At 38.1% G+C, this 24,932-nt stretch overlaps 2 protein-coding genes across 2 annotated transcripts in view; both read left to right on the top strand.

Annotated features, from left to right (window-relative positions):
- The window catches only part of LOC114356492 (putative fatty acyl-CoA reductase CG5065), a 34,533-nt gene extending 22,635 nt beyond the window's left edge, over positions 1 to 11,898 (top strand). The window contains 8 exon segments of the mRNA XM_083287606.1: positions 2,762 to 2,871; positions 7,179 to 7,371; positions 8,151 to 8,297; positions 8,577 to 8,666; positions 8,904 to 9,068; positions 9,404 to 9,502; positions 11,740 to 11,750; positions 11,753 to 11,898. Of these exon segments, the coding sequence (XP_083143732.1) occupies positions 2,762 to 2,871; positions 7,179 to 7,371; positions 8,151 to 8,297; positions 8,577 to 8,666; positions 8,904 to 9,068; positions 9,404 to 9,502; positions 11,740 to 11,750; positions 11,753 to 11,805 (868 nt within the window). The 3' untranslated portion in view covers positions 11,806 to 11,898.
- An 8,057-nt stretch (positions 11,899 to 19,955) lies between these two features.
- On the top strand, positions 19,956 to 24,728 carry LOC114356519 (histidine triad nucleotide-binding protein 1). Its single transcript, XM_028309747.1, has 2 exons — positions 19,956 to 20,356; positions 23,258 to 24,728. The coding sequence occupies exons 1-2, from the start codon at positions 20,027 to 20,029 to the stop codon at positions 23,417 to 23,419; spliced, it is 492 nt and encodes a 163-aa protein (XP_028165548.1). The 5' UTR covers positions 19,956 to 20,026; the 3' UTR covers positions 23,420 to 24,728.
- Positions 24,729 to 24,932: the final 204 nt, after the last annotated feature.

Genomic DNA, 24,932 nt, shown 5'->3' with positions numbered 1-24,932 from the left:
CGAGGCGGACTGAATTTGAACGATTCGTGCGTGGCGATTTATAGTAGTTTTCAAATACTCATAGAAAAAAAATTACAATGAATTATTTTAAATTTTAAAGTAAATATTTTAGATAAGATATTCTTCTATTGTATTAAGCTATTTTTGTGTTGAATAAAGGAAGAATATTGGTGAAAAAATCACTTTGATTTTTGGGTATTTCACGTTTTTTTAATTTGTGATTTCTTATTGTAAAATGCTTAAATCTAAAAATTTTCTCAGATAACTATTTGCCCAAGGATCTATGCTATAGGATATAAATGTTTGTTAAATCGTTTTCACAGTATTTTTATACAAATTTCAGCTTGTAAACTGACGCTAAAGTGGAAATTTACAAAACCTGTGTGGACTTATCTTGATATAATTCTTGAATACTCAACTAATCGCAATATTTTCTCAATTAACTATTTAGACGACGAAATTGCCTAAATATTTATGCCTATAACATATTTGTAGTATTACTGGTTAATGATTGTAACGAGTTGAAAAAGTACTGTTTTTGCGCCAAACGGCGTAAACGCTCTTAAAAGATGGATGTTTTTCAGAGAGCGCTTCTGCTCGTTCTCTGTTTGATGTGTAGTCCCTAAGTCCCTCTTATGATACCCGCGGGAAGAGTAGGGGTTGGTTAAAAATGTATTCTACTCTGCCGTCACCAGGAAGTAAGCTCTATTACCACTGCATAGAAGTCACAATGCTGTGTGCGTGTAGCATTGAACAACTGCTGGCTCTAGCTTGGGCCATGAAGACCTCATGGTCACTAGGGAAGTACATAAGTGTTTAGATCCTATTACAACTACATCACACTAAGTTTCCTTACATGATAGGATCATGAGACGTCCTAAGTCAGCGACGAGCGCGATCAAATCAATGCAGACTTACCAAACTTGAGCAGTAAGCAGATTTTGTAGAACTGATGGCCGTTAGAAGCGTAAGCAGGTTTCCCACTCTGAAGCGCTTAGCTATGATCAGTTAGAAGATTCGCGAATCGCGATCGCAAAGGCGTTCACTATCATCAGTTTATTTAGTCCTCATGTTCCTATCAGGTCCTAAAGACGAGTGCAACCTGAAAATGGAGAATTTAGTCTACATTCCTCAACCTTACTAGACCCTTAAGGCCTCAGCCTCGAGTTTAGCGGGCAGCGGGGCGGGCAACGCAGACCCGTTCTCGAAACAAGCGGGCAGCTCGCGCGGCACTTTAGCGGCGAAGTGTTGTGTTCGGGGTTGTGTTGTCGAGATATTTGTTTTTATTCGGAAACCAAATATCTGCTGAACAACGGCGACAATTTTATTTCGATTCAAAGGATGATGGGCATATTGGGCGTTAAACCAACAGAAACAAAAAGTACACTAAATTAAAGCTTAATACTAGTACTTCATTTCATAGTATGACAACAATCCTGAAATACGCGGGGATACGGAGATAGAGGTCGTTGAATATGCAAAGTTTCCATAGTATTTCACATCACATTAGGGTCATAAAAATAGTATTAGGTCAATTAGATTGCTTTTATCGATCATATTGAGAGTATTGTATCATATCTTACTATCGATTCTATCTATTTAGTAAGTATGTATACCGAATAAATCATAATCGATTATTCGATTGCAATAATCGATTATATTGCTGAAAATAAGGAATTGAATTAACAATCAAATGATAGTAATGATGGTAATCAATAAAATCGATTAATCGAATTGTTAATCGATTATTTAGTAAGTATGTATACCGAATAAATCATAATCGATTATTCGATTGCAATAATCGATTATATTGCTGAAAATAAGGAATTGAATTAACAATCAAATGATAGTAATGATGGTAATCAATAAAATCGATTAATCGAATTGTTAATCGATTAATCGTTATTTGGCAATATCTATTAATAATCGAACCGTGATCGATTACGCGACAACACTACAACTTAACTGGTAGAAATCCCATTGAAACATGACTGTGTTCATGTCATTTCTCTAAATGGTACCTAGGTATGGTCCTACGCTTATAATGTAGAACATGGTTTAAATATACCATTTGTTGGCCCCACTCCTGAACTGTTGGACATAATAATGGATAAATAACGTAATGTATTTAAAATGTAAGTAGATAAGTATATTAATTAATAATATTTTTTGTTTGCGCAATAAAGCACCTATTACTATTGCACATTATGCCAATTTCCAAGCAAACCCGGGAGTTTTTGGTAGTTATTTATAAGAAAATATATTTCTGATATTAAGTCTTAACAAATAATAGTAGTTACATTTCTGTTGGTTTTACGCCCAGATTCCATAGAAAAGTGCCCATCATCCTTTATTCCTAACGCTCGATTTATTGTGGGCAGAAGAAGGAGTGCGCTGCCCGCTCGTTGCCCGCTCCCGCGCCGCTGCCCGCTCGTTGCCCGCACCCGCGCCGCTGCCGCGCCGCTGTTTTCGAGAACCGGTCTATTTGATTTTACGCATAAGATCCTGCCGCTCCCGCGCCGCCGCCGCTCCCGCCCCGCTGCCCGCTAAACTCGAGGCTGAGGCCTAGGCCTGATGTTCGCACCTATGGTTCCCTTTTAGTCGCTTTTTACGACATCCATTCCACGGCAAAAGTGGTAACAGTTCTCTTCTACTTTTCTGGAGCCACATGGCTATTAACTGCTCCGGGTTCGGGTATTGTAGTTACAGAGTTCCACAACCCTTTTCCAAAAGAAAAAAGTCATCATTTTCTCTCCTACAGGTACATCCACCCGAAGCCCAACACGTACACCTTCACGAAGGCGATCGCGGAGGTGGCTGTACAGCAGCATAACAGCAGCTACCCTCGCGCCATCTTCCGGCCCACCATCGGTGAGTAAACATAACCAGTTTAGGTACAGATACCAGAACAATATGCCGTTTCATTAGACTACGAACTCCTCCTATGTTCTTCTGATTTTATTCACACACACAGTTAAACTTTCCCCCGGTCCAAATTTGACCTTCACTGCTTGGGTTTTATTGGCGGTCAAGGCTAAGGAAAGTTCTTGAGTGGCGAAAGACGTAGCGTGGGCAAGCCTCCCACTAGGTGCACCGACGATCTGGTGAAGGTCGCTGGAGGTGCCTGGATGCGAGCGGCGCAGGACCGGTCTTTGTGGAAGTCCTTGGGGGAGGCCTTTGTCCAGCAGTGGACGTCTTTCGGCTGAAACGAACGAACGAAAGGCTACACAGGAGTTGCAGTGGTGGGAACGAGAGGTGGCCGTGGCTACTTCCGACTATGAAACCTGGGTGAAGAAAATTTAACCCATCAAAAACAATACTTGTCAAATAAACCAAGTCTCGCAACTCAGTTGTTCTACGGTAAAAAGTTGTGAGATCCATGTAATACCAAGTCCAGGCCAGGAAATCTTTAACGTTTTACATAATATATTGACTTGGCCATCACACTAAATAATTTAATTTACACGTGTTTTCATTTCTTTTTGTATTTTGTAGACAGCAGTTATGTATCTAGAAAACTGGACCGAAATTGAAAAATTTTACTCGACTTGGCGGTTGCACTACCGTGCCCCCAAATATTTTAGTTTTTCCTTGATTCATACACCAAACACTACTTATATTCCAAATTTGAAGCTTCTAGGNTTAACTACTGTTCCTTTTCGTTTTCTAATTTGTTACGAATGTATCGTATATTATTTTGCCATAGTTTTTTTATAGGCTTGAAATTTATTGAAATCCAATTTAGTAACCCTGTGGTACAAATTATCGAACCGGTTGGCTAAATTGGACCGAAGCTCTGAACTCGTACTTTGTTGATTTGTGCTAAATATACAACAATCATGTTAATTAATACTTATGAAATAGTAAGTTGAATAATGTATCTTTTATTATATACCACGGACATTAGCAAAAACAAAATAAAACTATGTGTAAAATGGGATTGAAAAAAACTGGTCCAAATTAGCGGACTCTCCCTTATAAATGGCGGCTGTTCAAATATAACCTGCTGTTGAAAAGGGGAGCGATATATGTCACCCCTTTCGGTCTCATAGTTACCAAGTGATATGATTTCTGTAGATGGTCACAATCAAGTCTGAGTCAACTTCAAAAACAGTTTTACCACTTATATTTATTAGTTCAATTAAACATTACATTCTGTAATGAATTTAACCCTTTATATCACCGTGTGACATAACAGTTACAAACCAATTACTTCGTCATAAAATTCCAAACATACATTTTATTCCATTTTAAATCAATGTCGCACGACGGTGACAAACCGTTCTATGCATTTTAGTGCCTTTTGTGCATAAGAGATGGCGTTACTAGTATCAAAAGTTGGACGAAAGTCACTTCCCGCCCAGTTGTAAGAACCGTTCGCGAGTCGTAAATGGAAAAATTGAAAAAAAATACGATTTCGAAGTAAACTACGAAGCTGTTGTATAATCTAATAGGTAAGTTTATGATTATGACTATTTGTTGTTAGTAACGCATAATCTTTCGTAATTCTTGATAAATTCATCGAATATTTGTTTGTGACATTTCTGTTACATTGCGTTATAATGTTCCCTTAGTGCAGTACATTGAACTTTGTTTTATTATTTGACAGAATGGCTTCTCGGAGCCTAAGAGAAGAAGAAATTGAGCAACATCTTTTTGATTATGAGGTCAGCGAGGATGGATATGAAGATGATGACGACAGCGTTGCGGACCCTGACTTTATTCCGGATCTGGAGCACCCGTTCGAAGATGATGCTGTTGAAGTGGTTGAAGGATTAGATATCGATGATATTATTGAGAACCTAGAGCACGATGTAAGTATTTCTCAGCCTTCAGCTACCATAGAATCTTCTTCTCAGCCAGGACCATCAGCTCGTCGTCAAAGCAAGCCTAAACTGAATGTACGCTGGAGAAAGAAAAACTTACAACGAAATGAGCAACAACTCCATTTTACGGGTGCTGAAACCTTGTCACCGGAGTTTTTAGAACTCGATAATCCTATCCAGTTTTTTTTCAAACTATTTCCCAAGGAATTGATTACCGACATAGCCAATCAAACGAATCTTTACATAGTTCAGAAAGACCCGAATATGACTTTTCGGGTTACAGAGACGGAAATCCAACAATTCATTGGACTAGTTTATATTATGTCGCTGGTACACCTTCCAAGAGTAACAAAGCATTGGAACGGTAATATAGGAACATCTCTAGTACAAAGTACAATGCCAGTAAATAAATTCGAGAAAATCAGGCGATTTATACATTTCAACGATAATTCGCAAGCTGTCCCTCGCGATAATAATAACCACGACAGACTATTCAAAATTAGGCCAATAGTAAAAAGGCTAAATGAGACATTCCAGAATGTGCCCTATGAAAAGTATCTCTGTGTTGATGAACAAATTTGTTCTACCAAAGCAAGACACAATTTGAAAAGATACAACCCTAAAAAGCCAAATAAATGGGGTTATAAAATCTTTGTCCTTAGTGGTGTAAGTGGTTTTGCATATAAATTTGAGCCCGAGACAGGAGCAGAAAACATTGTTGAGTCTAGTGAACCGGACTTAGGTGCTGCATCAAACGTTGTAGTCAGGCTTTCTCGGGAAATACCGCGAAATCAAAATTACCGCTTGTATTTCGATAATTATTTTACGTCCTTACCACTACTGGGATATCTGACCAAACAAGGCATTCTAAGTCTTGGCACTATCAGACGCAATCGTATTCCAGACTGCAAACTGCCCACGGATAAAGAGATCTCCAAAAAAGATCGTGGCTACTCGGTTGAGTATGTTGGCAGTGTAGAAGAATCGGAGATATCCACAGTCGCCTGGAAAGACAATAAAATAGTCACACTTGCATCAAGTTTTGTGGGTGAGCTGCCCAAGTCACAAGTCTCAAGATATGACAAAGTGAATAAAAGGTATGTGACAATTGACCGACCAAACATCGTGGGAGAATACAATCGCCATATGGGTGGTGTTGATCTAATCGACAGCATAATGGGCCGATACAAAATAAAACTAAGAAGCAAGAGATGGCAGGTACGAATGTTCTATCATCTCTTGGACCTTGTCATGTCTAATGCCTGGATTTTATATAAAAGGGTACGCAAGGCGAACAACCCGCAAGATGCGCAGCTGTTGTCTTCAGCAGATTTTCGCGAAGAGATTGCTACAATATTGTGCAAAATTGGTACCAAAGCGAACACAACACGGCGAACCATTGAACCTGAAATTCAGGCCAAAAAACGAAAAGGTCCAGCCCAATATGTCCCTCCGATAGCTGTGCGACAGGACCAAGTTGGGCATTGGCCTGTATGGGCAGAAAAGAGGATTCGTTGCAAGTACCCTAACTGCGCTGGCGTATCACAAACATTATGTGAAAAGTGTGGCGTAGCATTATGCTACAACAAACAAAACAATTGTTTCAAAGCGTTTCATACGTCTTAAAGAAAACATTAATACGTATGAAGCGCTTTTAAGACAGTGTAACGGATATGTCACACTCCCTATTTTGTAATTTTGTTACTTTCATAATTAAAAAATAACAAAAATAAAAAATACGTGTTTAGTTATTTACTAGAACCTATTGAAAAATCAACTTTTTAAAGAAATCATAGTTGTTGAGTTATAAAGAATTAAGTAACTTTGACCCGTTATAATTCTTAAACTACTGGTTCAAATTGAATGAAATTTTAAATATACCGTGTCTTTACAATGCCTGCATAGCTAATGAAAATTCAGCCTTCTAGTTTTATCCACAACGAAGTTACAGGCGGTCGAAAATGGCCTGAATTGCTTCGAGAAAAGGATGGTACGGGCCGTGCCGCTTTTTTGCTCGACTTAGTGGGGGCACTGCCGTGCCCCCAGATTTTTAGTATACCTACACATTTCATCCCGGAACCATTTCACTCAGGTGGTTTTCGGGTACCAAAGCGAAACGGGGATTACGCGCTTTTCATTTCTTTACTAGCGGCCGCCCGCGTCTTCGTACGCCTTTTACAGCCTCAGGGGGTTAAATTTTGCAAAATCCCGTCTTAGTGAGCACCTACGTCGTTCTAAAAGGAACCCCATGCAAAATTTAAGACTCTAAGCACTTGTAGTTTCCGAGATTTCGCTTTTATAGATAGGTATAGATAGATGGATGATCAACAACTTGTGTCGTGTTTGTTCCAGTGGTTTCGGCGCTCCGTACTCCCTTCCCAGGCTGGGTAGAGAACCTGAACGGTCCCACAGGAGTGATAGCGGGCGTGGGCAAAGGCCTGCTGCACTTCTTCTCGTGCCGGAGGGACGCGCGCGCAGACATGATCCCGGTGGACATCGTCATCGACGCACTGCTGGCGGTGGGCTGGGAGACTGCTGTTGACAGGTGAGTGGCTTCATGGATTCAAACTAGCCCCGTATCATCTCCAGGTCAAGCTGTAGATCCTGGTGTAGGTACACATTAATCAGAGTAATAAATTAACTCCATGAATGAACAGAGCGTATTGAGTAGCGTCCTGCGTTCCCACATCATTGCCCAATACAATCAACAATAGAAAACAATAGTTATACTGTTCCTTGTATGTGTCGGCGGCTGAGCCCGCCAGTTTTATTTTAGTCGCAAATACACCTTTAAAGAAATCACATGTTTTACTGTTCCAACCTTCTGACGTACGTTTTGTGGACTTAACTTATAAAGTGGACATTACTTATAAGTGGACAACAACAATAATATACCTGAATATAACGTATATTAATATAATTACGTACATCGGGTATAAATTAACGTACACCTGGCTACACAGGAGTTGCAGCGGTGGGAACGAGAGGTGGGAATAGTCCCGTCTCATCTCCAAAGGCAGGAGTTGCAGCGGTGGAAACGAAAGGAGGGAATAGTCTCGTAACAGATGCTGCGCTTTCTAGCAGCTAACGAACATATCCAGATAGGTACTACAGTTGTGTCTATGTTCCCAAAGCTGCATCCACACCGGTCACTGGGCTCGCGAGACACGATTGATATTATCCTGCTCACCCTGCTCTTGAGTTAGCAGAAAAGAAAAATGAATTTTATGATTTAACGTGGATAGTGGACGCTCGCAGCATAAGACACATGCGTTCCACACGATTCTTTCTGCGAGTTAACCATGATAATCGTCTGTCCATCAGGTCCTCCGAGGTCCGCGTGTACAACTGCAGCTCGTACAACAACCCGACGACGTGGCGCACCTTCGAGGCGGCGCTGAGCCGCTACATACGCGAGCACCCAATGGACCAGGTCTTCTGGTACCCCTACGGGAGTATCGTGGAGAATGGGTGAGTTAGTTGGCGTGCATAGGCCAATGACAGGACGCGTGTCCTGTCATTGGTCGCGCGTCCCGTCATTGGTCGCGTGTCCTGTCATTGGTCGCGCGTCCCGTCATTGGTCGCGTGTCCTGTCATTGGTCGCACGTCCTGTCATTGGCCTATTTACCACAAAACACACATTATTTATGGCGTCACTCTAGTCAGCGGTAAAACGATAGCCCAAATGTTTTTGGTGGGGTAAGTTAGTTTTTCATGTTGTTTTTTCATTACGTTATTTTTTGTTTTCAGAGTTGCACAAAAATGTTTGGAGTTGTTACTTCAAACGATGCCACTTCATTTGGCTGATTATTGTTCCCGCATTTTTGGCATAAAAACGAAGTAAGTTAAAGATAATTTAATTGATATGCGATAAGTTATTTGATGTGCAAATTTTATTTTAATATGCTTTAAAATCTCCAATTTATGACTGCTGAAAATAGGTACTATTGATGCGTGTAAAGGAACTGCAAATGTCTGAGTTGCTAGATTTTTAAAAACTACCATAATAGTAGTTATTGTCATATAATTAGCTAGTGTAAAATATCGTTTACTTAAATATTTTTTTATTTATTTCAGACTCAGTTTTATAATGGTCAGCAATCGCTTGCAAGCAATGAACACAGTTCTTCAATTCTTCTCACAGAGAGAATGGAAATTCATTACTAATAACATGGAGCGGCTACGACAGCGGCTGACGCCTGCCGATGCTGCTATTTTTAACCTCGACGTTAAAACTATCAAGTAAGCCATAATTATCATCATTGCTAGAACACATCACTAGATATTGTAAAACAAAGTCACTTTCCTGTCTGTCTGTCCCTATGTATGCTTAAATCTTTAAAACTACGCAACGGATTTTGATACGGTTCTTTTTAATGCATAGTGATTCAAGAGGAAGGTATATAAGTATAATTAATTAATTTGTACCTGCGCGAAGCAGGGACGGGTCGCTAGTTGGCAATAAAATATTTTTTGAAAGAATTTATCGGCAGCCAAGTTCCGTGTTGACTATGTTACATTCTGAACTTTTCAACTGTAAGGGTGAAACTAATATATTTTGTTTGTTTTTTAAATAGCTGGGAAGAACTGTGCGCCAACTTCATAAAGGGAACCAAGAAATACATATTCAAAGAGAAAGACGAAAACATTCCAGAGGCCAAGAAACATCTGCAGAGGTAAATAAATAAATAAATAAATAAATATCCTTGGACATTTTACACTGCGCCGCTAGCCCCAAACTAAGCAAAGCTTGTACTATGGGTACTAGACAACGGATATGAACATACTTAAATACTTTTTTTTTTTGTAAATACATACATATTATACATAGAAAACACCCAGTCCAATACAAACAAATATGTTCATGCACACAAATGTTTGTACTGTGCGGGAATCGAACCCGCAACCTCCGGAATAGTAGTCCGATTCGAACCACTACACCAAACGGCCGACAAATATGAATGAACGTCGAAATAAAACTTATACACCACTAAATTTTTATCACCGAAAAAAAATTCTGGGTAATGAGTTATTGATACTGATCCTATTTGAGGCGTCTAGTTTCAAATCCCGCTAAAACGATTTTGATAAGATTTCGAGAAATTGAAAAAAACCGCTTATCCATATAGCTTTGGCCTTAGGCAAAAAAATATATGATACGAATTATTATTGTCATCTGGCAATACTAACAGTAATTCCTATTCACCTTTAAATTAAATATAATTTGAATTATAATGAAAACTATTTTCATTTTGGCGTACTTTGTTACGAACATTCCGTTTTAATGGGATTTGAAACGGACATGTTGTATTTTAGCGGGATTTGATAAGAACAAATTTTAATGCATGAATGGCGTTCTACAATAAAGTCTAATATTAAATAACCCAAAAAATGATAAAATAAATAATTGTCCGTATAATTTGTCCATTCTATAATATTCAAAGCGATTGCACTTATTGGTTAGGTTATTAGATTAATCAAGTTTTATCAGGTTATTAAAAAAAAACAATTAAATTACAGCATGTAAATAAGAAACTTTTATAAATTATTTTCTCAATCTTGTCTTTGCCTTTTTATAACATAATATTTATTCCTAGACATCTGGACATCAGGTGATCCATCTGCTCGTTTGCCTCCTGTCACATAAAAAAAAACATCCCACGATATTTATATATTTACTTCACTGACTGACTGTACAGGGATATAAACATACACATTACACACATACATACCTACCTACTCTCGAAACACATTACCCTCCTGCACTCGGGTAAAAAGTAACATACCTTTATAATTAAATTCGTCTAAAGGCATTGAGCTAGTGAAGTTTCTATAATCCCAGTAGTGATCACCAACACTTAATAGTAACAATAACCAACGACAGCTAAATGGTTAATTTTGCATAACACCATCAAAGCTGCTTCAAAAGTAGTTTTTTAACAAATTTCTCTTTCCGTTTCTGGCGCTCCTTGGTGCGTTTCCAGGCTATTTCATTACGTGGTTTCTTTCTTGCGTCTTTAGGGTTACATTTTTCCACGAACTGAGACAAATCTTCCATTATTTTGGATCAAAAACAATAAAAAACCGCAGCAACTTTAAGCATGTTATGAAAAAATCTCCATACTGATTTCGCAGTCACGTGACCAAAATACCGTGCTGCCATTGGTCAATCAACTTTTAGAGGGTTTTGAAAGAAACGGACGGCGTTTTAGCGGAGTTTGTAACACAAACCAAATTTTAAGTGCTAGTTTAGTAGTCTTTTTGTGAATTTTGATCGAAAATGATTGAACAGTATGATGAGAAAATTGCAGTAACGTCATTTAGAGATATAAACAGAAATTCGTTGCAGGAGCGTTTTAGCGGGTTTTGAAACTAGACGACTCATTTATGCAAAAAAAGTTAAATAAAGTTACTCGAAATTTCATCCTAAAATTGGTAATTTATGGACACACGCGTCGTTAGCACTATTTACGTAAGCTAATGTAACACTTATTAGAACTCAAAATGGTCTAAGTTAGCTAAGTATGTAATAATAACACTGGAAGCGTGGTCGAGGCGTGAGCGAGACCGAGCAATGTGCGAGCGCGTACGACTACTCTAGCGAGCAGCGGAGTGACAAAGCTGTGACGCGTAAAATACGGACCAAAGAAAATTTAATAAAAAAAATAACTTTATGAAAAACATTTTTTTTTCTTTTGCTTTAAAATTTTCACACGTTTTTACATAACCTGTTCAAAAAATTTCGGTGATAAAAATGTAGTGGTGTATAAGTTATTCCTCTTATGTCTGTGTCGTTCGTATATTTTGTGTACCTTGAATTTATATTGGTCAGTTAACATTATTTATGTAATGTGATCTAGATTATAGTTTTTTAATATTTTTTAAATAAAAAAATCTTTCATTGTTGTTTCAGAATGAAACTACTACACCATGGTGTAATTTTCTTCACTTTAACCCTGCTTCTACGACTCACTTTTAAAAATGCATTAATCTACGAATTCGTCCGCGGCGTTGTCCGATTTATGTTCACTTTGTACTGTTACATGACAGCTAAAGTTAAGGCATCATGAAAGGAAGATCTTAGCCACAATAACTATAATTTCAGTGATTGAATATTCTTTGTGAAATGATTGAAGAAATTAGCTACTTAATCATGTTAATAATAAAATTGGAGTCAGTTATTAAATAAAATTAGATATTGACAAAAAAACCTGGTGCTGTAATAGACGTAATATTTTGTAATTTATTTATGTCAGTTTTATTTAACAGGAAAATTTTTAATTAAAGCATCAAAGACTTTTAAAAGGATGTTTGTTTAGTGTTATGTATCTAAGTTGTTATAAATAATTTAATGTTAATAATATTGTGATTGCTCATCGTTTTAATGTTACTCAAAAAAGTTAAGTCTGTTCGTGAATTTGTATCAAATAAAACGTACAAGTTGTACTTCATGTCTTTTTTGAGGCACCCTATGTTGATATGGTGAATGGTGATATTAGTTTTAATGGTATTTTATAAGTGCAATATTTTTTATATAAAATGATTCAACCATTTGTTTTGTTTTTAAATTTTATCCCTCACATACTAAGTAAATTGTTTCGTCAAATGAATGATTATGAATTGGTAACGCACAAAAGTAAAGTTTATTAGACACTAGCTGACCCGGCGAACTTTGTTCCGCCTTAATGGCAATAAACTTTTTTTTATTTCGAACGGGATAAAAAGTATCCTATGTCCTTCTCCTGGCTCTAAACTACCTCCTTGACAATTTTCAGCTAAATCGGTTCAGCCGTTCTTGAGTTATAAGTGGAGTAACTAACACGACTTTCTTTTATACAGTGTGAGTCACGTTAAAGTGTACATATGAAAATAGATGAAACTAGACCTATTTTTATCGACAAAAAAGTGGTCAAAATTTTTTTGAGATTTTTTTTTAATTTTTTATAGATTTTTTTTTCTTCCAATTACTTATTGTAAAGAAAACGTAATAACTTTGAAACTAAGCAGTNAAACGCAACATTAACCTATTAAATAATTAAAAACTTACTTTTGTCTAAGAAAATAGGCTTTCAAGAATATTAAAGCTTCAAAATCGAAACTCGAGAATTCTCGAGCTCCGGTAATTTTTTTCTCGTCTCGAATGAAGCCAAATTTCTCGAGTTTTCTCGAGTTCGAGAAAGCTCGAGCAGAAACCCTATGTCTGATGTACACATGCAATGTTTACAAGAGGCGTAGTTAGGACGTTACACTTTTGCAGATTTTTGCAGACACTCATCATCATCATCATCATCATCATCTCAGCCATATGACGTCCACTGCCGAACATAGGCCTCCCCCAATGCTTTCCATGTTACCCGGTTGGTAGCGGCCTGCGTCCAGCGCTTAGACTCTATAACTGAGTATTACAACCTCTTCGTCTTTTAAGTCAATTCATATTTTTGTCAGTAGATTTAAATCGAAGGTTGTTGCTATATAAAGGCGTCATCCACGGAGAATATTATTAGGATTCTGTATAGATTTACTTTTATGCAAGTGTTTTATGGGCCAATTGAATCTTCTTGGCAATATTGAATTTAAAATGAAGGTTACTTTTATACGAGAAAAGTAACAGTTTATAAGGCAAGCAAGCACTGTGTTTTTTTTGTGAAAAACCGCAAGAACTGGCAAAGGTTTTTGGATTCTTGTGAAGCAAGTATTTTTATCACGCTAATTTCGATAGAAGCTTCCAAGTTCTTAACAATGATTTTCCTATTATGTCTACACGTTCCAGAGAAATAACGATTATTTGTGGATAAAAAGGAAAACAAGAGACACTTAGTTAAATACTATTACTAAGTGCTTAAGTGGGCGAGTTACTTAAACACACTTCCAAATCCAATTAGGGTGGCATAATACCTTAATGCATGGCTAATGCATCAGGCTCCTGCCGTGATGCAGTTTCTGTAATGCGTTTTGGTTTAGTTAGTCACATTTTTAAGCAATACCTAAATTAACGGTTTGCAGCATATTTGTATTACTAAATGCGCGCTGCACCGTGTATTGACATAGTCACAAGCATAAAGTTAGCTTAATTATTAACTAACTAAAGATTTTGTAAACAGGCGTCTATAAAGCACATGGCAAATGGAACCTTAAGGGTAGGAAGTTAAAATCGAATGCACCATGTGAACGCAGCCGTGTCCACATCACAGCATCACCTCACGCTCGGGTATTTACTCTTCAATTCAAACGACAAGTGCGCCCGTCTGTTACCGATTCACTCGTGCACAGTATTCGATAGGTGTCGACTCTGGATAATTATCCATCCCATTTACATATGTTAGGGCAGAGAGAGACAGATGGTATATACCAAAACTGTTTTTTAAAATTAGGGTTTAACACAGAGTTCATAGTCATGGGAAATTTGTCGGGTGACAGCGATTAATTAGGGTAGTGCGGACCCTTCCGGGACGACACATTCGAAATTGGAAGGCAATAAGCACTTACAAACCATTAAACTAACTATTCTGGAAAGTTTAATTGACGTTTTATATAGGGCAGGATGTTCAACACTATTTCAACGCTCCGAAAATTTTGTTGGTTGAATAGGTATAAGTAAGTATTCGTGAGGAAAGAAAACCCATATGATTATAAAAAATATTTTTTGACTAGTACCATTAATTTGTAATCAATGAGATAAGAAGGAAAGTCGCAATACCTAATCTCATCGTACTAAGATACTCAATAGTCCTCAAGCGTGTGACGCAAAAATGACCCTGGCATTCCATTTGAACCTTCCAGCCGCCGACACAATCGCTTGGAGCAATGTACGAATATACATTTTCAATTGTAGGCATCCCTTGTGCCTATTATTGCGTGTACGTGACACTGAAGACCCTTATGGTAGGGTTGCCCTCTGTCGGTAAAAGTTTTTTATAAATAATAAATAAAGCAGACACTAGAGGAGCAGAGATTATGTAGATCAGGATAGTTTTTCCGCGTCCATGCCTAAGTAGGCCCGCGTCCAGGGGCAAGTTGGTCGGCAAATGACACGGCTTTAGCTGTGTCATTTGCCGACCAACTTGATTTCGTTGTTTATTGTAGAAACACTTGCTATTGCCTAAGAACCTATGTTTTTAGAATGTATGTATGTATATGAGTTTTCAGATGTGGTAGTGGTAATTAAAGCATTATTTATTTCCTTAGAGGCGACAAATAGTCCAGCGGTTTCGGTGTCGAATTGTCGATTGAAGGATCACTTACTTTGTTCGTTTGTTTCAGCCAAATGGGATCACTTAGGTACTTACTTTGAACCTAGTTTAGGTGGTGTTTTCAACGGAATTTTAATTTATTTTTTAATCACAAATGATTAGATAGTCCTTTAAAGCTTCTATACTAACTTACTCTCAGAAATGTATGACAGAAGAAAGGTGTGGCAAAATTATTTGGTGGGAAAAAAGAGTAGAAACGAGTTGTTTGCATCTGGTTTAGGGGCGTGCGATTAATGGCAGCCATCAACGCCTACAGCCCTCTGAATTGTTTTACCCGCACGATTTAACCCATGAATAATAAGGCTACCTATTCTTAAGGAGTTTTTCATTTCTCTGGCAACACTCCGGCACAAATTCATCATTGTTATAGACGATTCACCACATTATATATTTTTAGGGTAGCATATAAAGAGGTTTTAAACAACCTATTTTTGGTTTTTGGCGGTTCGTACAAAAGAGTGCCAACGGGACCCAATATTAGTTTAGCCCCTGCTGTACGAGTACATCCATCAGTCTGTCTGCTAGCGGACTGATTTCATGAACTGTAACACAAATAAAGTTGAAATATTGACAGTGTACAGATAGTATAATACCTACAAAAAATTTTATTTGTAATTTTGAGTTGAGTAAGTAAGATCCACGAGTCTATTTAGGTATAATCACGCCAATAGGATATTTTATTGTTTACACTTCTTATATTATTTTTTCATTCTTACATAATTAATTATTCAAAATCCTCTCGTTCAAGAATAATTTTCCTCAAAAGATAATTTTCGTTTTAACTTCCTAAATTCATAAGTGGCAGATACTCGAACAAGGCGCATATTGAAGGAAAGCTAGTCGTCACGCTCCAATGGGTGCTCCGAAAAAGGTTTGATTAAATCAAAATTTAATATGGAGCCCTCCAATTTTTACTTTATTAAGTTATCCGGCCATTCATTTCATCCATTTTAGCATTCCTTTGTAACTTTTATACTTAACCGACCATTTTTATCTAGTTATCCGCTTGGGAATATTTGTTTTTAAACTCACAGTTAATGAGATCCAATTCCCAGACATTCTGTATTTATAATATTTAGGTAAACAGCAATACCTATCATTTTATTTTAATCCAGCTGCAGCTAACTTTCTTTAAGCCACCGGTCCATTTAAAAGCAAGTAGGTATCCTACTACAAATTTTTGGATGAAATGTGTTAATTTCATAGCTGTCGAATCTAACTAAGGTGAAGTTTCTANAGGGGTCATCCATAAAGTACGTCACACGTAAAGAGGGGGGGAGGGGGTTGACAAAGTGTGACAAGGGGTGGGAGGGGTCCTAAGTTTCGTGACATCACATTTCAATTGTTTTAAATGTTTGATATACATAATGTTGTATTCATAAAAAAATGTACTTAATTTAAATGGAAATAAAACTAATTTCGGAACTGCCGTTAATTTAATAATTTTTCGATGTGAAATTGCAAAACATGTGACGTCACACTAGGGAGGGGGGGGGTCTCAGAAATGTGACCACCTGTGACAAGGACGGAGGGGGGGTCAAAAAATCATGAAATTCGTGTAACGTACTTTATGGATGGCCCCTAACAGTTAAAATTATATGGCCTATTATAATTTGCTTACATTCCATAGTTCCACATAGGTACTTGCGTCACTCCCGGTTGCTGAGCAGTCCCCACTGGGCTAGTATAACCACTTATACAGTTTAAACACTACTTAGGTAAAGACTATGTCCTGCCGTGGGACGTCTACTTACTCATACAAACACGTTAACTTACGTTATGTTTAATATTCAAAATGCAGCATTAAAGTTTCCATTCTGCAAAGTGCAATTTTATCGTATTTCCCAAGTTATGCAAACGGCTGCATGAAGCGAAAAACGGTCGTTGTAAATCTTAGGGACTCTACACACCAATACCGTCGAAACACCGGCTTGGTGTCGGCGGCTTCATTTCAAAAGAATCATGTCGACAACTTTTACGAACGCGTGTCGCCCGGCGAGTTGTGGTAACATGTGGGCGGCATTTCTTCGACTTTGCTCATTTGTCCGCCGAAACTAGAGAAATACAACACTACATAGTAACTGTCGAGTTGAGAGTTGATAGTAACTGCCAAAAAAGTTGCTGATGTCGTGCCACGAATAAAGTTTTCCAATTTGAAAGAGATGTGAAGTCGCCGACTAACCCGCCGACGCAAAAATCAACGGCTCATGTCGGCGGGATTGGTGTGAAGACTGCATTAGAGTACACCGTGGGAATCCTAGTTCGTGTTTGTCGCTGGCCCGGGAGAACTAATTGGTTTATTAGCTGGCGCTTAATCCCCGCGCAGACACTTCCTAATAGCGTCAGATTAAGCGCAGTCGTTGGATGGGAAAAAATACAGCGCTTTTCTTCGGGAATAGTAAAGGTTCATGCATAAACGAGATCGGAGAAGTCAATTTCGTTCTTTCCCATTTGAGCGATCTGTAGAAATGTTGTTATGAGGATTCACGAACTAGACACGTGCGAATTTAAAAAAAGATAGCTAAGTATATTGAGCTTACGTAGTCGAATTCGAAACAACCTAAAATCAAGTTAGTTTTTTATTTGCTAGACATTTGCTAGTTTATTGCGTCTCTAGCTCTGCGCTATCAGGCGATCGAAAGTACCAAGATGCAATGCAGTAAAGTATCCATTATCTTGAATAAAATGTTAATATTGTATCTTCCAATACAGAAAGCAACCTGATTTTCTTTTAGTTCGTGGATAGGTAGGTAGGTAGGTGGTAGCTTCGGAAACAAAAAACAGTCGTTATAAAACTTAGTAAGTAATAGACAGATACAGCTGGGAATCTTAGTTCCAGCCAAATGACGTCCTCTGCTGGACAAAGGCCTGAATTTGCACAACGACCGGTCCTGTGCCACACGCATCCAGGTACCTCCCGCGACCTTTACCAGATCGTCAGTCCATCAGGTGGGGGCCCTGCCCATATTACATCTTCCGGCCCGTGGTCGCCGCTCGGGAACTTTTCTGCCCCAGCAGCCATCAGCTCTGCAAATTATGTGCCACTCGATTTTAACAATTCTGCGAGCTATGTCGGTCACTTTGGTTCTCCTGTGGATGTCCTCATTTCTGATTCGATCACGCAGGGAAACTCACACGCAACAAAAATAGCACGCTCCATAGCCGTTTGGGGTTTGTATCTGCCCGAGAAAAAACGGTCGTTCTAAAACGGTAGTACTAATACCTACAGATAGATGCAGCTAGGAATCCTAGCTCCTCTTCATCAGCTATGTCCGTTTTGTATCAGGTCCGGGAGGACTAATTGGTTTAGTAGCTCACGCTTAATCCCGGCCGGCGTGGACACATCCTAATAGCGTCAGATTAAGCACGAGGGATGGGAAAAATTCCGGGGCTCGCCTCTATAATGGAAATAATCCAATATTCATGATAAGCTTCTTTGTTCGGGGATGTGTCACCTTTGCTTTACTAGTATATTTTTTAACTATTAAAGATTGAAANATCCGATGTTTTGAAAAGCTATTGAAATACTCGATGTATCGATGTTTTTAAGTTTTCAGTGTTAAAACATCGAATCGATTATAACCAATTAAAATTTCATAAAACTCAAGTCTGCTGACCACTAAAATTTTACTTATACGGACAACCCAACTTGTATTTTAAAAATGTTGGCAACACTGCGTACGAGTGCAGTGAGTAGTGTCTCTAGTGACAATAAAAAAAACTGTTATGTCAATGTCGCGTCACGCGTGTCGGTTGGCGAGTTTGTTTGTGTCAATCAACAAAGAAATAGGCTGAAAGGCAAACGTTTAAATAAACTGTTGTTTTTGCAAAGTCTTCCAAAAGAACACTGGAAATACTTAGGATATAACAAACTAATAAAAATAAAAACAAAACAACAACTTATAAAAATAAATGCGGATGTTTTTTTTGTTCTTACTTTAATATACAGGGTGTTAGGTAAATGGGTATTTGAGCCGACACTAGCCCAAGTTAACATGGTCATATAAATGGTATGGTGAAGAACCTCCACTTTAGTGGAGGAGGCTCATAGTCCAGCAGTGGACTGTAAAGGGCTGTTGATGAATAGATATTGGGGGCTCCCCATACTTAGAACTGAAACTCAAAAAATTTTTTTTCATCAAACACATACGTGTGGGGTATCTATGGATAGGTCTTCAAAAATGATATCGAGGTTTCTAAAATACTTTTTTTCTAAACCGAATAGTTTGCGTGACAGACGCTTCCAAAGTGGAAAAAAGCTGGTCCCCCCCCCCTCTAACTTCTAAAATAAGAAAATGAAAAATCTAAAAAAAACATATGATGAACATTACTATAAAAAGTAAAAACTACCAACGAAAATTGTTTTGAACGAGATTTTTTTAATACCTCGTAAATCGTAAACCGCTTATTACCGCGTAATCTTTCATACTAATAACTTAAATAAAAAATAATAATTTTGATTTCATAAATCAATGGTACGGAACCCTCGGTGTGCGAGTCTGACTCGCACTTGGCCGGTTTTTTTAATAATACAATGATTAAATTAGTGGATTATAAAAAATCTTAAAAAAGTACTCGATTTATACAAAACATCGATGTTTTCTTCCAATACATCGAAAGAAATCGATGTACAGTTTCAATATATCGAATCGAAAAAAACATCGATGTTTTTTCAAAGTGGACACCCCTAATTAAAACTTGTACTATTATCAGCAAAAAATGTTTATATTTTTTTTGTGTGCCAAATTAATATTTATTCAATTTAAAATGCGGCCCTGTTCGACGATATAGTATTTTCAATGAAAAAGCGGATGTTCGTTTAGTAGTAATTCCAAGATAGTGGCAACACTGAACCTAAATGTCAAAATCGAATTCTACATTCCACAAACGTCAATGTCAAAACAAAGGTCAACATTCCAAACGATGTGAGGTCGAAAAATTTTGCGCAAAATGTTTAACAAAGTGCTCCAACGCGCTCTCAAGTTCCGGCTGAAGAAGAGCTATCCCACAAACATCTATGACTTGTCTCGGGGCTCCGCCATTGCGGTTAAGAGGCCGTACAGCGACGAGGTGCGACGCGCTCAAGCCCAGAGCATCGCGACGCCCGGCCCGACGATATTTGACAAGATCATTTCCAAGGAAATAAAGGCGGATATCATTTACGAAGATGAGTTCTGCCTCGCTTTTAACGATATCTCGCCTCAAGCTCCTGTACATTTCCTGGTTATACCTAAGAGGCGAATTGCTAGGCTTCAAGACTCAGTGGATTCCGATAAAGAGGTATGTACTAGAAACCACGTAGTTTTATAGCTATTTGTTGTTAAAATTCTAGAATGTGCCTTTCTTAAGTAAAATAAGAGAATAGGTTTCTGATTGTTGGTGATAACCTAAGATGCTTTTACACTACCCTCAAGGTTAACCAGTTTTGTCCATAGAAATTTTAGCATGTTGATTTCTTAGTTTTTTTTGGACAGCTACAGTAATATGCATAGTAGTGCTAGCTTTTGTTATTTATGATTACAACTGAGACAGAAACATGGTATCAGAATATTTGACGCGCTGTAAGCTAGAATTAAAATGAAAATTGAGTATGTCTCTTCTGTTTGCTCTGGTCAGTTCGTTCTTATTTTATTTTCTATAGTCTTGTGCTGAACTACAGTAATGTCCGTAAATGAGATGATCTGCCATGATTGTGTGTGATAAAATTTTTATAACATGGACTTATTAGATTCTTTTTCTGCATACTGAAATTTTAGGTAACACAAATATCCTTTATGAGCCTAGGTCATTTATGCATTGCATTTATGTGCCTATTTCATTTTGATGATGATGATTTATTTTATTTTTCAGCTAATTGAAAATTTATTAATTTTTTTGCACTTATCTGAAATATATGTATAAAAAAACAACTACAAGGTGGAAATTATTTGAATGTATCTTGTCATTGTTCATTAAATTAGTTTTTTCAGCTATTATTTTGCGAAAAAAATTTTAGTATTATTTGCAAAACTATAATATTGTATTTGGCTATTATAGCTAATGTACAGAATTGCATTAGTTTTCACAACATTAATTAACCGTAATACTCATCGTTCTCGGGTATCTTTTAAGAACGTGCTATCAAGTTATTTGTCACAATCATAAAGATAAGCATCAGCTGTGCATTCCATTGAGCTACGTAGTACTATTATTTATTCCATTGTCTGTAAAGTACGTAAATATTGTATGACAAATAAATCTATATTACTACTAGCGGCCGCCCGCAACTTTGTACTCGTGGATCCCTTAGGGGGTGAATTTTGTAAATCCATCTTTGTAAGCTTAGCACTTGTAATTTCTGAGATTTCGTGATGAGTGAGTCAGTCAGTGACCTATCGCTTTTATAGATATATGTAGATAAAATAGGAAAGTATCTGTTTCTTACCTAATCATTGCACCAATTTTGATAAGAATTGGAATTTGGGGTATTATCATTAAAGAGTTAAACAGGCACAAAAAGTTTGAGAATTCAATTATTTCTTACTACTTTATTCCCATGTCTTCACCCGTGTGAATATTGGTCTGTCACAGACAGATGCGTATCCATTTGAAAAGCTTAAGTTTCTTGCGAATAGACATGCGGCGGAGGACTTTGTTTTGATACAATGGGTTGATTTTAAACAAAATCTTTATTACTATATTTTTTAGAATACGAGGGGCTAACGGGTCTACATAAATTAGTAATTTAGCCCCTTGTACTCGAGTGAACTCATCACAAAAGTCGCGCGTCAGTGGGGTTCGAACCCGCGTTTCCCGGATGAAACAAACAGCCAGTCTGACCCCTTCACCGTTATTTAAGCCCTTACTGTTTTGTACTCTGCTTTGTTTTTCGGGAACCGTCGCGATATGCTCGCGTCCGAAATACCGCAGTGTCTCAAGACAAGTCTTTGAACCGAGAACCTGAGACGTGGTCGCTTGCTATGGGCCTCATAAGAAGGCTCAAGGTCACCCAAAGGGCGATGGAGCGGGCTATGTTCGGAGTTTTTCTGGGCACTAGGTGGACGGACGATCTGGTAAAGATCGCGGGAAGAGCCTAGATGCGGGCAGCGCAGCGAAAATCCTTGGGGGAGACCTTTGTCCAGCAGTGGACGTCATTTGGCTGAAACGAACGTCTTTTATTCTAATTGGTTACCAGATTTCTCCATTAAGCCTTGTCTAAACTGCAACCATTACGCCCCTTTCTAGTGAAATCCATTATCTCAGCTAATGGGTGATAGTCTCCCGGCCGTTATCTGTGAGTTAACTGAAAGGCACGCGATAACGCTGATTATTGCTGATAACGCGATTGCCGGCCGAGGCGTGGTGTTTAAAAACTCATTTTTATCCGACTGTGGATGTGAGGGTCATGTTTTTAGGCTGAATTTGTAATTGATAATTTTATGTAGGACCAGCTCTTAGAAACTTAAAAATTAAACATCGGAGAATTAGCACAGGGAGCAGTGATTGTAAGTGTGGAAATGCCTTACGTGAGCTTAGGGTCCCTTTACCCTAAGATACTGAGTCGCTAGTCCTCTTACCTAACAACAGATTTATTTATTTTATTTATAGATACATAGATCTGTATCTATAAAAGCGAAAGGTCACTGACTCACTCATCACAAAATCTAAGGAACTACAAGTGCTAGGAGTCTAAAATTTTAGAACGTAGGGTGCTCACTAAGACGGGATTTTCCTGTCTGGCACTGTCTGATCAAACCGTCTCTACCAGAAGAGCGCGCAATCCTCATCACGTGTTGGTTCCCGCTGAAAACCAACTTCTCGGCATGACGTTTGTGTCATGTCGCGATTTTTACTGAGCGGGCGCCTATTCAGCATATTTTAATATTAAGTTAATCATGTCTACTCTTGCTTTGTCCACCATATTGTGCTGAATAAAGAAAACAAAATTCAACCCCTAAGGGGGTAAAACGGGATCCACGCGTACGAAGTCGCGGGCGGCTGCTACTCCGGGTATAAAGCTTGTTTTTAACATAAAAAACTCTCATAAAACTCATTTATTTCTGTAAATAGGCTTAAAAAAAGCACTTTTACACGTCCCAGTATTAACCCTACCACTGCTTCAGGACAATAAATGGGCCAGTGCTGAGAAGAAGCAGCGCAAGAAACTCAGTCACTATTTACTCATTTTTTTCTCGTTTCCAGCTGCTCGGGCACCTGATGCTAGTAGCTCGTTCTTTAGGATGCGCACGCGCTCCGTCCGGCTGGCGTTTGGTCATCAACAACGGCCGTGACGGCGCGCAGTCGGTCTACCACTTGCACCTGCATGTCTTGGGAGGAAGGCAGATGGGCTGGCCGCCGGGCTAAGATCGGTGTTGCCAGTGATGAAAACGCGAGGTGAATGGTAGTTTTTGGTTTGGCAGAAATATTCAGTGGACTGAGTGTGAGTTTACATCACTAGTGAGCGCGTTTAAAAATTGTATGAAAATTTTAGTTTTTGATAGTTTCCCGTTAGGGGCGCTGTACAATCCGTCATACATTTAATGTCATTTTTTGACGCACTCACTAGTGAGCACGTTTGAAAAAAACTCACACTCGGCCCTCTGTAAGGGATTTTTGAAATTAAGTCCTTAAAAATTAATAGTAACAGATAAAAAGTTATTCAATTTTGCAATTACCCTTTTTGGGTCTTAAGTAGGTTAAATACGGCCTTAGCCCGTGTTGCCATAAATGAAAATGCACAATGTAAAAAAATGGTAGTTTTTGGTTTGGGAGAAATATTAAATGCCTAAGGGCTATTTGAAATTACTTTTTGGCCCCGCAATCGGGCCCTTGTCTCAAATAAAGAGTTCTTTCGTTTTGCCACCATTTATTTTGACTATAAAAAGGCCCCTAGGGTCCCCAGTAGGCTGAAGACGCCCCTGGGTAAGAGTCCAGTGTTGCCAGCAGCGAAAATGTAAATGTTAATGGTAGTTTTTTAATTTGGCAAACATATTCAGTGTTTAGTGCTCTTTCAAATACGTCTGAGCGCTTGTAAAACCGCACACTTTTGTTTTTTATTAAAATTTGATATACTGGCAACACTGTTCATAAATTAACGTTAAATTACTGAATAAATTCTAAATGGTTAAATGACCTCTTTTTTTTTGTAAAAAGTTCCGTCATTTTATTTATTTCTTAAAATGTAAGTGCCTTTTAAATTACATTTATTATTAAAATTAATGTACATTAAGCTACTAACCAAATTATGTACAAACATAGTTTTGTATAGTCGTAGGCACAACAGTGTCATGGGCCAAGTTCAACTAAAGTCCCAAAAGCTCAATTTTTTACTAAAGAATATCGTGTCATAATAAAAAATAACGCCATAGTTAGCTTGTAGTGCAATATATTGGCCAAATTAGTTTTGTAAGTTTACTAAAAATTGTTTTAAATATAAATACAATTTGAATTGGGTGGTATTTTGTATTGGGTTCACAGAAAACACGGTGGTCAATTCCGTATTATGTATAGCGTAGGGCGTGCCACTTCAGTGGATTGATTACATACAATCCGGACGAGTTAACTACGCACCAGGCAGCCGTGACGTCACATCGACGCTCTGTACCTCTAGCATGAACAACTTTCGTCTTCGAATCGTTTGCTTATTCGACAAAATTCGATTTTCAGCCTTCTAATTAAACGATAACGTGACAATTTTGATTCTCAAAAGCAATCATGCAACCATTTCTCGTACTAAGTTCACTTTACGACACGTTCACAAGGGCGCTGTTGTAGTTTTCGTACTAAATCTTTTGATGGCGATTCGAATACGCAAACGATTCGGACTCGAAAGTTTTTTGTGCTAGCCGTACTGGTACGCATGGGGCGAACGCGGGGA

This window comes from Ostrinia furnacalis, unplaced genomic scaffold (assembly GCF_004193835.3).
Source record: "Ostrinia furnacalis isolate ACB-3 unplaced genomic scaffold, ASM419383v2 OfSCF0213, whole genome shotgun sequence".
NCBI lineage: Eukaryota > Metazoa > Arthropoda > Insecta > Lepidoptera > Crambidae > Ostrinia > Ostrinia furnacalis.
The sequence above is the reverse complement of the archived record's forward strand: the minus strand, read 5'-3'. Positions and strand labels throughout refer to the sequence as shown.

Bases quoted from the DNA above. Each gene is read 5' to 3' on its own strand.
- LOC114356519 (XM_028309747.1), top strand. From the start codon at position 20,027: ATGTTTAACAAAGTGCTCCAACGCGCTCTCAAGTTCCGGCTGAAGAAG. The intron at 20,357-23,257 runs GTATGTACTAGA...TCTCGTTTCCAG, and splicing joins CAGTGGATTCCGATAAAGAG to CTGCTCGGGCACCTGATGCT.